At 47.0% G+C, this 14,054-nt stretch overlaps 1 protein-coding gene across 4 annotated transcripts in view; it reads right to left on the bottom strand.

Moving 5' to 3' along the window:
* Positions 1–14,054, bottom strand: part of ANKRD11 (ankyrin repeat domain containing 11) — a 259,037-nt gene that overhangs the window by 27,526 nt on the left and 217,457 nt on the right. For 3 of the 4 annotated variants that reach the window (XM_054711347.1, XM_054711345.1, XM_054711346.1), the window contains one exon: positions 11,699–11,837. In XM_054711347.1, the coding sequence (XP_054567322.1) occupies positions 11,699–11,837 (139 nt within the window). Of the gene's footprint in view, positions 1–11,698; positions 11,838–14,054 lie in introns of those variants that run through there. The other variant, XM_028143001.2, reaches the window with a different exon arrangement.

Genomic DNA, 14,054 nt, shown 5'->3' with positions numbered 1-14,054 from the left:
GTCTGATCAAATAATTGAATCAATGCCCCCTCCCCTGGGAACTGACCTTTAGGCCACTTCACAATGAACATTCCACTTGCTTAGACCACATATATCATTTGCTAAGACCATTATCTCTCCCCTCCAGACTTCCCAGAATCCGGACCTGTACAGAGAATACTCCACCCAGAAAAAGCCCACCAAAAGTCCTTTAAAAACCGCTAACTCCCGTCACTGGGGTGCTGGAACCATCCAGGCTCAGCCACCTGGTGTGCGGATGAATGAATAAATTTGTAATCCCTCACCATTCTGGCTTGTGCATTCCTCCTTCAGCGACCCTAACATTTGGTGCCGAAACCCGGGAGAGTTCCACGGGGATGGGGAGCCATCGCCCTGGCTTTGGTCACCCTGAGTTTGCTACTCCGAGAGCAGTAGGCAGCAGCAGCTCGACCTGGGCTTAACTCTGAATCCTACTCGGGTAACATGACTGGGTTTCCCTCCCATATGGACCCTCCCGACCAGGAATCTCCCTCCATTGCTGACTCTCCATCCCACACCGGCCAAGGTAAGTGACGTTCCACATTTCCCCTCGCCCTGGGTCTTCTGCCCACTTACTCTCACTGACTTCTTGAAAGTCTCTCGTCCCAAAAGTCCTAGTGCTAAGCCAGGAGACTCCTCAGCCATTTGGCTTTGGGACCTTGTGGATTGGGGACGCCCAGTCCAGAGAGTCACCTCTCATTTCTCACGGTGACTTGTTTAGCAGAAGGGACGCCTGCCCTAAACAGTCACCTTTGGATTTGTGGTCTGTCACTCACCCTTCCTCTCTCATGGGCCACGCCACACGCCCTCTGCACACTTTCGGGGGCAGATCATGCCCAACCACCCTCACTTTACTTTGTAACACTGTTTGGCCACAACATAAACTAGATAATGTCTCAATGGCATGAAAACAGTACTTTCAATTTTAACACACTGAGCAATTTAGATAATTGCTGTCACTGCAATGGAAAATGGTCAGAGATTCTCTATGTCCAGGCCTTTTTCACCCTTCAGTCCCAATCTTCTCTCAGTCCTGCTCTACCCATCAGATCTTTCTCCTTCACACAAAACATCATACCCCTAACACTTCTGATTCTGAATCTACTTTTGACCCAGTAGACCACCGACCTCCACCCCCTTACATATCCCCTCCCTCACCTGCAGTAGATTCCCAAAACCCAGACCTTCCTAACCAGTAACCACCTTCTCCCCCAGTCCCTGAGAAACCAAATCCTGAGAACAAGAACCCCGAAACAGCCTTTTCCCACCTAACACTCGTTCTCAGGCTACCCAAAGACTATATTCCTCAACAGCCTCTTCTATTCCCATGCCAATTCCACCCTTGTGGGAGGTAGCAGGAACAAAGGGCATCGTCTGAGTCCATGTCCCATTCTCTATGTCTGACCTTGCACAGATTGAGTGAGAGGCATCTCATATCTTTTCCCACCGACCTGATCACCTTTACTAAGGAATTTTACAAATGTAATGAAATCACTCAAGGCCCTGACGAAAACCCAGCTCTCCTCTCCTGCCTCACAGAGGCCTTACGGAAATTGACCACCTTAGATCCCACCTCCCCAGTGGGAACCTTTCTTCTGAACACCCATTTTATATCCCAATCAGCCCCTGACACACACCATAAGCTTCAAAAAATAGACAGAGGTTTACAAACCCCTCAAAAATACCTCATTAACCTGGCCTTTAAGGTCTTTAATAATAGAGAGGAGGAGACCCAAATCCAAAAACAAAGGCGAGATCAGGCTAAGGCTGAGGCCCAGAAGGAGGCCTTCTAGCTCCTAGCCACCACTCTCATGAACTCCTACCAAGGGTAAGTCAGGGGCTAAGCCTCCTCCAAATCCATGCTTCAAATGCAACAAGGAAAGACACTCAAACAACCAAGTCCTGCTCAAACTCGAGACTCCCGCCTGGGCCCTGCCCAAGGTGCGGAAGGGAAGGGCACTGGAAATTAGATTGTAGTCTGCCCCCTCCAGGTTGAACCTCAGCCAGTCCAGCAAGGCCACCCTCTGGTTTGGAGCTCCCAGACCTCCTGGGACTGGCCACCACCGAAGAAGCTGCCCAGGCCCTGATAGGGCCCCACAGACTTACATCACCAGGGCAGAGCCTCGAGTAATGACTGTGGTGGCAGGTAAGCCGATCTCCCTTTTAAATGACACTGGGTCCACTTATTCTGCCCTCTCCGAATTCGCTGGGACCCTTGTCACCTCCTCAATCTCTATTATGGGGGTTGACGGATTAGTCTCACAGCCATTAGCTACTTCACCTCTACACTGCATCTTACTAAATACTCCCATTCACTCTTTTCTCATTCTACCTTGGTGCCCAGCCAGGGCTACCATGCATCCCCTCATAAAGCCCGATGTCCCAAACCACAGTCACCTACCTCAGTTTCACTCTCACCCCATAAGGCCGAGCCGTTCCTTGGACTGTAAACACCTATCTCCTCCACGACTATCCCCTCCTCTAAACAAGAAATGGTCTCCTTTCTTGGGCTCGCTGGATACTTTCACCTCTGGGTTCCCAAATTTAGTCTTCTCCCACTGAGCAAAGGGACCACTCACTGAGCCTTTAGATCCCAAGGCCAGCATTCTCACCCCTTTAATGCTCTGAAAACTGCTCTGACTCAGTGCCTTCTCACCCACACCCACCCCACCTTTCCCTAAGAACAACTTTTACTGCACATGCTTACTTAACAGTATGGCTACTATCAGAAGCTGAACTCATTATCTCCCAAACTGTAGCATGTTATCTCTAAGGGAAAATGTGGCAATTTTGAATCCAAGAGGCTAGAGGCCTGGGAACAGGCTGCTGGACCTGCTCCCTCCCCCGCTCCATCCCCAACCTCACCCCTGTCCTTTTCTCCAGCCTCATAGGCCTTCACATAACTTTCTGAAGTCTTTGGTGACTTAAAGGCTTTGGAGCATTGCTGGGTTAAATGATAAACATTTTAAAATAGCGTAAAATACTGAAACATTGATTGCTAGACACATTTTAATTCACCTGCTTAGTTTTTATTACAGAAAGTCTCTTGTACTTTATTGAATGCATATTTTCTTGAAAGTAAGAATGTACTTAAAGTGTGTTGATAAATGTCAATCTAAGAAATGCTGGTTGTTTACTTTTAGGCTAAAGCTGGTTATTTTTGAATGGGGAGAAATGCTTGTGAAAGTTCTAGAAAAAGTTTGTCCACTGAGTCAGGGCCTGATCACCCTGACGTCCAAAGGGACCCCTTCTCTCCTAGTAAGCTAAAGCAACCCCTCCCAGGCTCTCTCCTGTTGCTTAAGTCCCCTTATATCTGAGCCTACACTTTCTCTATTTCTACGGGTCATTCCCAGTCCTTGACACTATCACTGAAAGCCTCACAGGCCTTCCTGCTTGGTGTTTAGGAACCTCTCTCCCCTTTCCTAGCCTTCTTAAAAGTCATACACTACAAAGGACACCAAGTAAGGAATGATCCTGTAATATAGCGAAATAACAAAGCAGACCAGGAGGCCAAAGCAGCAGCTCAGAGGAAGCCTCCATCTCCCCAGCTCTTAGCTATACCCCATATAACACCCTAATACACCCCAGGGAACTTCAGTCCTTATTAGCTCTTGGGGCCACTCAGGAAGATCCATGGTTAAAATTTCAGGGAAAATATATCCTTCCCCAGGGACAGGCCCCCCGATACCTTACAGACTATTCACAATTCCCTACATATGGGATATATTTACAATTCCTAAAACCCTTCATCACATGTCCTAGCCTAGCCTTCCTACTGCAAGATGTCACCAAAACCTGTTCTACTTGTTACTCTCCAAGGACTGGTTAGACCTCCTTCTTTCTCTGCTCATCAGTCTAGGGGCCAAATCCCTGGACTGGCAGATTGACTTTACTCACATGCCCCCATTAAAAACACACAAATATCTTTTAACCCCCATAGATACTGTCTCAGGGTGGGTAGAAGCCATTCCCCACTACATCTGACCCACCTCATTACAATCAGAAAATGGACCAAATGGACCTGCTTTCAGATCTCAAAAAACTCACCAGGTCCCCTCCACTCTGAGCATCCAGTGGAACTTTCATCCCCCTACAAGCCCCAATCTTCAGGCAACGTAGAAAAGGCAAATTCTGAATTAAGTCTCACCTAACTAAATTAACTCTCGAAACTAAAGAACCTTAAACTACTCTCCTACCTCTAGCCTTTATGCACATCGGGGCAATCTCTCCCCACACCCTCCTTTCTTAGTCTCTTTGAGCTCATGTATGGAAGACTCTTCTTATTAGCAAACTTCCTTGCACAGAGACCCCTCTCAGAGACTATGTGCCCATTTTACATCTCATCTGACAATTACTGAAGAACATGCTGATCAGATCTTCCCTCAGCCTTTGCAGGAAACATCCCCCCTACTCCTCCTAAAGGAAATCTATCAATAATTTACAGCCCTGATGGCAAGGCCCTTATCAGGTACTCTTAACTGCCCCAATGCAGCTAAACTGTCAGGGCATACCCCATGGTTCCACCTTTCCAGATGAAAACCCATCCCCAGAACACCTCCATCACATGAGCTGAAGTCCCCTAAGTATTACAGCCACCAGATTGGGCCCCCCAGACTCCACCTTACCCACATCCCAGAAGAAGAGAACGAATGAGTGAGCACTCCTGCAGGTGCTCCCTATGGACCCTGACCTCCCTGAAAGCCCACCTCCTCTCCCAATACAAATCCTACAGGTCCTAGCTACTGCCCCCTCTCCCTTTTCATCAGGATTCTCACCTTTCCATGGGACTGCCTTCTACAAAAGGATTTCTATTACCCATGGGACAAGATTTCCTTCTTTCTAGATCCTAAACATACCCTTCCCCCCCTTAGGACAATCCCGGCCCTGGAAGTGTGAATTAACCCTTTGCACTCGCTTGCTTTTTTTCTCGATTCCTTTATTCTACTCGGGATTTAATTTTTTAAATACCCCAGATTTTACAAAGCGCAGCAGAATAAAAAACTGGAGTTTCTTTTCATACAAACTTATTTATTTGGATTTTTTTATATTTCAAATTATTGATACATTCAATAACCATCACACTCGACATCCCAATACAAAAGGTTAACTCTCCTCCTCATCCTATTCCAGCCCTCCTCTCCTACACCCATAAGAAACTTTCTCATCTCCACTCATCTTGAACGAACACTTAACCTTATCCATTCCCTCCTTAGCCGGGAATTGCTGGCTCTGCCTTTCCCTCTTCTTTTCAGTGTATACCACCATCTCTATACCAATCAAGAGATGGAATCAGGCAAAAATCACTTTAGCTGATAAAAAGGAAAAGAAAACTGTATTTCTCAAAAAGGCAGACCACCCTTCCAAGTAATTATACCACAGCCCAGGCAAATCAAGCCTCCCTTCTTTTCTATTCTTATATTCTGTCTCTTACCAAGGCTGCTCCTTCCTCCCTCCCGGTCACAGGTCCTATCACTCCACACACCCCACTAACTGCCCAAGCCCCTTTATGCTTTACAAGGTCACAAGGCAATATAACAATAGGCCATCTCCCACCATCAGCTTGGAACACCACAGTTAACCTAGAACTACCAAATGGCCATTGGTCCCAATGAGTTGACTACCAGATCTCCCCAGAAGCCAATGGTTATTTCCTATAGCGAGTCTGTTTTACTTCTTATATCCAACCACCCAGGCCCCTAGGTTAAGTAGGGTATTATCTAACATTTAGGCTGCAGTTGCTGCAGTTGTGACTGGATTCTCCTTTCAATTTCCTGATTTATATCAACTTCTTTCTTTTTTTTAGAAATTACTATCATTCATCATTTTAAAAAGAGGGGCTCTGTGTGACTCAGCAGGTCCCTTCTCTGGTCCTAATCACCTCTCTCCAAGAAGGGATCAACTAGCTCTGCCTGTGGGAATTCAATAAAGGCTATCATAACCAGGAAGCCAGAATATAAGAAAGTGGTATCAGCATAAAGGGCCTAGACAACAGCCTCAACCACTGCCCATCACTTTCTAGTCACCAAAGCATATAGAATTATTTATTTATTTATTTTTTAAAAATACATTTTTATTGATTTTTTACAGAGAGGAAGGGAGAGGGACAGAGAGTTAGAAACATCGATGAGAGAAACATCGATCAGCTGCCTCTTGCACACCTTCCTACTGGGAATGTGCCCGCAACCAAGGTACATGCCCTTGACTGAAATCGAACCTGGGACCCTCGAGTCCGCAGGCCAACGCTCTATCCACTGAGCCAAACCAGTTAGGGCTAGAATTTTTTTTTTTAAATTTGTAATTCAAACCTGCAGCCACACCTGAACCATGCCATCAATCCTTGCTAGTCCCTGGGCCTGCCTGCACAGGTCTTCAACTGCAATCCTGGAAGCAGCATTAATGAAGGGGCCTTGCCCTGACCCAGACTCCTCCTGAGAGCTGACTGGAGCATTTGCTGCAAGTTCCACCCACCCACTCACCCCCAAAAACTTCATAGGCCAGAATCACAAACTCCTCACAATTTAGAGATTTACGGATGAAAACACCAAGCAGCACAGGGAATTTAAGAAATACACTCAAAGTCCCACAGTATCTCACCAGGATACATCCCAGACAGGCTCCTGTGCCCTCCCCTCTATGGCCTTCCCTGGTCAACTACACTCCTGAGTGTCCTCAAACTCCAGAGAAATAAGTAGTCCTGTGACTCCGCGGGGAGGACTACAAGCTGACTTTGCTTTGTGGCCTGTCACTGTGGTCAGTTATGGTCATGAGTAGGACTACATGAGGGGTCCTGGGAATCCTCCCAGCAAATCACGGAAGCTGGAGTGGTCGAAAGGCCCTGACTCACCTATGCTATGTTGATAGAATGGGCCTGGTTACCTGCTGGAGTGCATCTGTAAAGGGTCCTAAGGGAGGCTGTGATACCCTGTAGAAGCACACCCTTTCTGCAACTGAGGGAAATAGAGAATTTTAAATACAAAGAATCTTCCTTTATTCCAAACTCCCCTTTGTATACGAAGCTGTTCAAGTTTAGAGAGGAAACATGTTTGGGTAATAGCTTAACCAGAGGAATTCTTAATTATTTGAAAATATTTTACTTGGATGTGCTTCTTTATGAGTGACCAAATGTGGTTCCTCAGATAAAATGGGCTCTCACCCTTGAACTCTGACCATGATGGGAGGGGTAGGTGCTGGGCTCCCTTCACCTTCTACCCTGTAGCCACACTTGCTGCTCACCAACATCCACATCCAACATCTTTGCTGCATAACAGAATTCATCTTTATTCCATGGCAGTGGCAAGTCAGGAATGGGCAGAACCTAAGTCTAGCCACGTAGTGCGAGAAGAGAGCCACAGAGCAATGGGCCCAACCTTGCCCTTCTTCTTGACTACACTTTGAGATGCAAGGTGATCAGGTGCCCAGCGCAGTGCAGGTTGATCAGGCCTTCCTGATCCATGTGGCCAAAGCATCCTACCCCACTCCTTCTTCTTTTAGGAGTCTTGTCATAATGCATCAGCCAAGTCCTGAGAGTCCTAGGGTCACACTGTGGATGGCATGTTCCCTTTACAGCCAGAGGTTTCACAGTGGTGTCACTTTCCCATGATGCCACCTTGCTCTCCCTCTGCCACAGTCCAGCACTCAGTGAGTGAGCAGAAGTCCCTTCCTCATCATGGTGTTGGGTTCTAAGAAGTTCTGCAGATGCCAACAGAAGAGAGAAATATTTTCCTTTCACAAACAGAGGACAGCCCCCCCCCCCCCCCCCCCCCGCAACAGTCACAGAAGCCAGTACTTTCCCACCTTATAGAACCAGGGTGATCATGATTTCAGTAAATAAGTAAGTGTCCTCAAACACTCTAATGAATGAGCTCACATTTCAGCACTGCTGAATAAATACCCTAGATATCAGAGACAAATCTTACAAGGTAAGAATAAAATAAGAAAATCTTAAAATTTTCCTCATTCCAAAGACACATTCAGGTGTTGACAAGAGGCAGCTGCCAGTTCTTGATGCTTCTGGCAGAGAATCATCAAGGGGACCTCAGGGGACAAGCAGGGCCCATCTGTGTGTGGTTCCAGTTGGGAAGCAGCATGCTAATGTTCAGACTAAGGGATGGAAAACTGTAAAGAATCAAAAGGCTTATGAAGGAAGCTTGGAGAGAGTAGGCAATCATCTAAACCAACCTAAACAATATTTACTTATAAATTTTTTTCAAGTTGTGGGAAAACTTAACCATATAAAAAATTTAACAAAATAGTATAATTTAAAGCAAGTAGCAGACATCATACAATTTCATCATGAATACTGTAAGTGGTAAGATGTTTTACAACAAACCTAGCAGTGAGTCAGCAGCAGGTGCTTGGGCAGGCTGAGCCTCCTCAGACGACCTGCTAATGAAAGGCTGTCCTGCTGGAGTGGCCTGCTTGCTTTTCCTAGACAGATAGCCAGACCTGCTTTGGTCCTAGGAAAGGCCAGGACATGTGCAGCCTGTGCCCAGCCTGTGCTGCATGTGCAGCCTGTGCCCAGCCCTAACAGAGACCTGGCTCTGGGGAACGCTCTGGCCAGAGTTTCTGGAAGGATACTCAAGTAGTTCCTGACACACACTCATATTCACCTGGACATGGAGTGTTCAGGATGCAAAGACAAACCACGTCAGGGTGAATTTGCTTTGATTAGGCATGGATGTGCAGGGTATTTCCAGCTTTCACCACAGACGGTGTTGTTCTTGGCAAGCCGCCCCCAACCTTGACTAAGTGTTGCAGAGACCAGCCTGCTATGGACTGGGTCACGTGCAGCAATTCCTGATGGTCTATGAAACAGAAGGTTCTTAGGCAGCTCGGTGGTCTCTGAAGGAGGCTCAATAGCCTCTGTCCAGTCAGGGCACAGACAAGGAAACTCACTATTTGCCACTCAGAGCCCCAACTTCTGGAGCCTTCTGCCATGTCCACCTTATAGAGCAAGCTGGACCACATCTTCCCAGCAGAGGGCGCTAAAGGAACATGCAGAACCAGGATGCAGGGCAATCTCCAGCTCTGTTGCTCTTGAGGACCCTAGCCTCAGACCAAAGGGACCAGCATCTATCTTAGTCACTTATCAGAGTTAATAATTCTCCCCTGTGTGGCTTCTCCCCCTTTCTGACAGCTGGAGGTACAGCCTTGCAGTGGGGGCAGGACCTACCAAGAGATATGTGTCTCTCAGAGAAATGGCCTCATCCATCTTAGCCCATATTTCTGAGCAAGAAATGCTCCTACAGTTAGTATGGAGTTAATACCCAGTTCAGATTTCCTGCTGATCAGGAAGTGCAAGTAGGAAGAAGACAGGTTAACAGGTAACTAACTAATAATGGCCTCCAGACATAGTAGGGCCAGGCAGAGGGCCTCCCACTGGTATACATGGTACACAAAGATCAGCTAGTTTAGAGGCTCCTAATACAAGTGATACCCGACATACCCATGAAACCAGAATCATCTCACTGGAAAACCTAGTTTTGTCATATTAACAGAGCAGATTTATAAGAAAGTTATTAAAATTGGACCCCAAAAGGAAAATAAACATAAAAGGGCAAGTACTATATTTAACTTATATTTTTGTAACATAGTCCTTGCTTGGAAAATTCTGTTTTCTAAATGGTTTTCACTTTTTTCCTACTTCACAGTAATTTTCTCTACATCCTGACTCACAGATAGTAAACATGAGCACTCCTGGGATGCCCCAAGAATCTTCTGGACACCTCAGAGAACTAGCATGGACACTTCCTACTAAGAAGATGCTAACCATCAACCGACTAATCTGTGAGGCCTGCTGGAACACACAAACCTAGAAAGCCACCATCAAGATAAAATGGGCCCTTAAAACCTATATAATTTATTAACCGATGTCACCTCAATAAATTCAGTTTAAAAAAAATTTTTAAGACATAAAATAGGCCTTGTAAAGAAATCCTAACAACCAGACAGGGTGGGCAGCCAAGATCGTCCACCCCTAGGCATGCTCCACAGAAATGCAGATGCATCAACCTCTGCTCAGGCAGCACATTCTCTCAGGAGATGGGAGCTCAGCACTATCTCCTTGACTCTGAAAGCAAGACTCCAGGAACACACAGGACCACCCCATAGCCCCAACTTCTGGAGTTTTTCAGACCCCCACATCCAGGCAGCCAATAACCAACAGCAACAGCACACACTCCACAACTAGAACTGGCACGGGCATTAATAACAGTAGAGGGTATCCAGGCCTGGCCTGATCTTCTCTGGACCTAAAGCCTGAGTCACAGAATCCCTGTGAGCACCCCTCCAATCTGGCAGGAGCCCCATGTCCACACACGTACCCACATCCTCCCTCTGTTCCACTGCTCCATGGCCCCTCCCCTTGCAAACTCATCCCTTTCCCATCCCTAATGTGCCTACTCAGTGACAAAAACCATGGGCTTGGTCCATATCACTTTCCTCATATCCCAGCCTGCAAAATCATACCCATTTCACTGGCTTTTAACTAACCACAGTATCTGCACAGCTACCATGAACCTGCTTCTTTTAGGAGCACGTGCACAGGAAGGTGTAAGTGAAGGACCTGTGACTCATGAATAAAAGCTGTGACACAGATTATTTTCCAGGCTGCTCCCTCTGCCATTTCTCCCAATTTTCTTACATTTATCTTGTTTCAGTACTTGACACATATCCCCACATGCAGGAAGCCCCAACCCATGCCCCATCTTTGCAGGGCTTCTGTTCCTTGTCCTATGGCTGCATTGTGGGGGAGCCTGGGCCCACCTCACAGCTCTGTGGGTTCAACCAGACTCTGTGGCCTTCTGCATGCTCTGTGACCTTTCTCACCCCTGGCATGCAACTGGCCTACAAGTTTGCAGAACAGAGAGATGACCAGCCGGCTAGGAAGGCCCCTTGGGCACTAGGATCAAGAAGAGAGTGTGGGCCAGCAGGAGAGAGGGCAGGTTATTGCCTAGACACAGAACGTGTCCCAGTGAGCAGCTCTAGATGGAACCAACTTAAAAGTGTACACACCAAGTATTATTAACCCCTGACATGTACACATTCGAAGGCACAGAGACATGCACGCACATGCTCAAACACACACATGTGCACACATACTCATACACATTTACACATTCACACACAGACACATGTACACCTATACTCATGCCCAGGATTGACCTGCACTCACTGGATCCTGTTTTCAGCGGTCCCTTTAGATTTTATTTCAAATAATTTGGTTTAATTTATGTTTTTGTAGCCCTCATGGAAAACATGTTTATCCTCCAACATGGAAATGCCTGAAAGCCTCATGACTAGATATACACTTGGAGGTTCCCTGGGCATGCTGGGGTCCAGGGAGCATTTCTGCTATGCACACTTATGTGAATTCTCTGTGTGCTAATCTTTCTGTCATCTCCAGAAACATTAGATAAAGAGAAGAAGCTGTGTGGCCTTGCTATGGGTCACCCCCCAGGACTGCAGTAGGACTCCTAGAATGGGTCTGGGGCCACCTCCCAGGTGGAGCCTGTTGTCAGCAGACCCCTGAGGATGGGTGTCAGGGACACTTTCTGTGGGAGAAGAGTTGGCAGATATGATATGGGAAGGGTTCAAGTGAGGATGACGTGGAGGCAGTCAGGAAGGAGCCAGGGGACAGGAGACAACAGGAGGGACAGAGACGGCGCTGGGCTCCTGGTACCTGTGTCTGAGTCCTTCTGCTCTCCATTGGCCCCCACCGTGAAGGGCAGCTTCCGTTTGGTTGCTCTCTCTCTCACCTCCTTCCCTCCATCACTGCGGTCCAGCTTTGGGGTCTTGGTTAGAGAAACTTTATCTTTATCCTAGAAAAGAAAGTAACACTTTCAGATATCATTTATAAATTAGTCTCAACTCTTCACACCCACTATGGTCTCATTTATGTGCCAGTTAAAGCAAATCTCTTATTTGGGCAATTAACAGCCCTTCCTGCCCACCAGGATTAGGTGTGCCTATTGGCTTCCTCAGTCTTCCTCTATAGCAGTAGTTCTCCCACAGGTTGAGAACCGCTAGCAGGGTCGCCTAAGACCATCGGAAAACACAGATATTTACATTACGATTCATAACAGTAGCAAAATTACAGTTATGAAGTAGCAACGAAAATAATTTTATGGTTGGGGGTCACCACAACATGAGGAACTGTATTAAAGGGTCCTGGCATTAGAAAGGTTGAGAACCACTGCTCTAGAGGGCAGATAGCCAAGCTCACCCAGTAGGCCCTTCACAGACCAGAGCTGCCGTTGAGCCCTGTCCATGATCAAACATGGCCCCACTTCTTGTCCTGAACCAGAGGAGTCTTGAGAAATTGCGGCTAACAAATATTATTGTAAGTATGAGGAAAGCAGAGCATACAGAGACACAGTTGCCCCGGAACCCATTTTCCCAGGGAAAAGATCCAGGTGCAAGAGCCTTAAAAAGGTGTGTGGACAGGTGGCGTCCTGATTTTCAACATAAACTCTCCCTGTGGAATAAAGGGGCCCAGCCACCCAACTTGCCTGGGCCTCCCACCATACAGGAGTGTATCCATCCCCCAAGAGACTGCACTTGTCCCTTCCTATGCATGAACTGGATTCTCCTCCTTCCCTGACATCCTCTGCATAGTTCCACATGGCCTCACATGACCCCCAGTGCTCATGCTATCTCTGGCACCACTACAGGCCTGTGACATTGTGAAGCTGTCTTCAGGACAAATCCTGCAGAGCAAGCATCAATCTCAGAGCAGAGGCCACATCTGTAAACCTGAGTGCAGATGACCCACTCCAAAGCAAGAGCTAGCTGGAGAGTGGGCAGGACACGTCTGTCCTCATCATCCCCTTCCTTGCACTAGTCTCAGGGCTGGTTTGTCCTGCAGGGTGAGTACTAGCAAGCCCAAATTCCAGCCCCACCCTTACAAGCTGGCCAATCTTGTGCAAGTCTAGCACTGTGTCTGCCTTGATGTCATCATCTGTAGAACAGAAGACAGTGCCCACCTCAAGATGATAAATGGGAGATCTCAATGTTTGTCGGGCATGTAAATTCAGCCGCTCACCATGCAGTACTGTGCCATATGAGGTGAGGTCACATGAGGATAGGGTAGTCCGATCCCAAAAAGCAGTGTGTGTGTTAATGAAATGGGCACTTTATGGCAAGAGGAGCCCCTGCTTTGCTGTCTGCAGCAGGTGGACACCCTGAACCCAACCCCTCCATGGATAGCACCATAAGAGGTGGGGGTATTCCCAGGAGAAGCTACCTCCCTGCACCAAACATAACTGAATTCCCTCCTCCTGTGGCCCAAATGATCCTCCAGCTTGATCATTCAGCCACAGCATCCACCAACCTTAGCAATTGAGAGACATCCTCAAGTGACCAGGGAGATCTCTGCCAGAACATGCTGCCAACTCTGAGGGCATCTGGAGTACAAAGAAGGGCCACCAGGCAGAGCCTGAGCAATGGACAATACTGCTGGGATGAGGAAGGACCCCTAGAAGATAGAGCCTAACAGATGCTAGACATGCCATCTCACCCTACCATGTACCTGAGATGTCAGGATGCAGCCACACCTGTCACTACCTGTACCTGCCATCACAGAACTGGGAGAAGAATGGAACCCATTAGCAAAAACCCCAAACTGTAATAAACACCTGCCTACCAAGAAAACTCCTGGCCCAGTTGGTGAATCTGATCGATAGATATATTACAAATAATAAAATATTCAGGAATGCAAGAAATAAAAAGATCAATGTAATTCACCACCTGAAGAAAATAGAGAAAACAAAATCATATGATCATTTCAATAGCTGCAGAAAAAGGCCTGTGATAAAATTTTACATTAATTCTGACACTAAGTCTCAGCACATAAAAAGAAGGGACAGTCCTCTAAAGGGGGTTCAGGAACTTTCTACTCAAGTGCAGAAGATTGGGTGTTGTCCTGAGGAAGAATGAGGGGGGATGTATCTAGGCAAGGTTGCCTATAATCACCTCATCTATTGAGAAGCAAAACGTTTTTTTTTAAATGAGCAAAGGACATGAATATGTACTTTGCA

The sequence above is a fragment of the Eptesicus fuscus genome, chromosome 21, assembly GCF_027574615.1.
Source record: "Eptesicus fuscus isolate TK198812 chromosome 21, DD_ASM_mEF_20220401, whole genome shotgun sequence".
In the NCBI taxonomy this organism is placed as follows: domain Eukaryota; kingdom Metazoa; phylum Chordata; class Mammalia; order Chiroptera; family Vespertilionidae; genus Eptesicus; species Eptesicus fuscus.
This window is presented reverse-complemented; position numbering and strand designations above follow the sequence as displayed.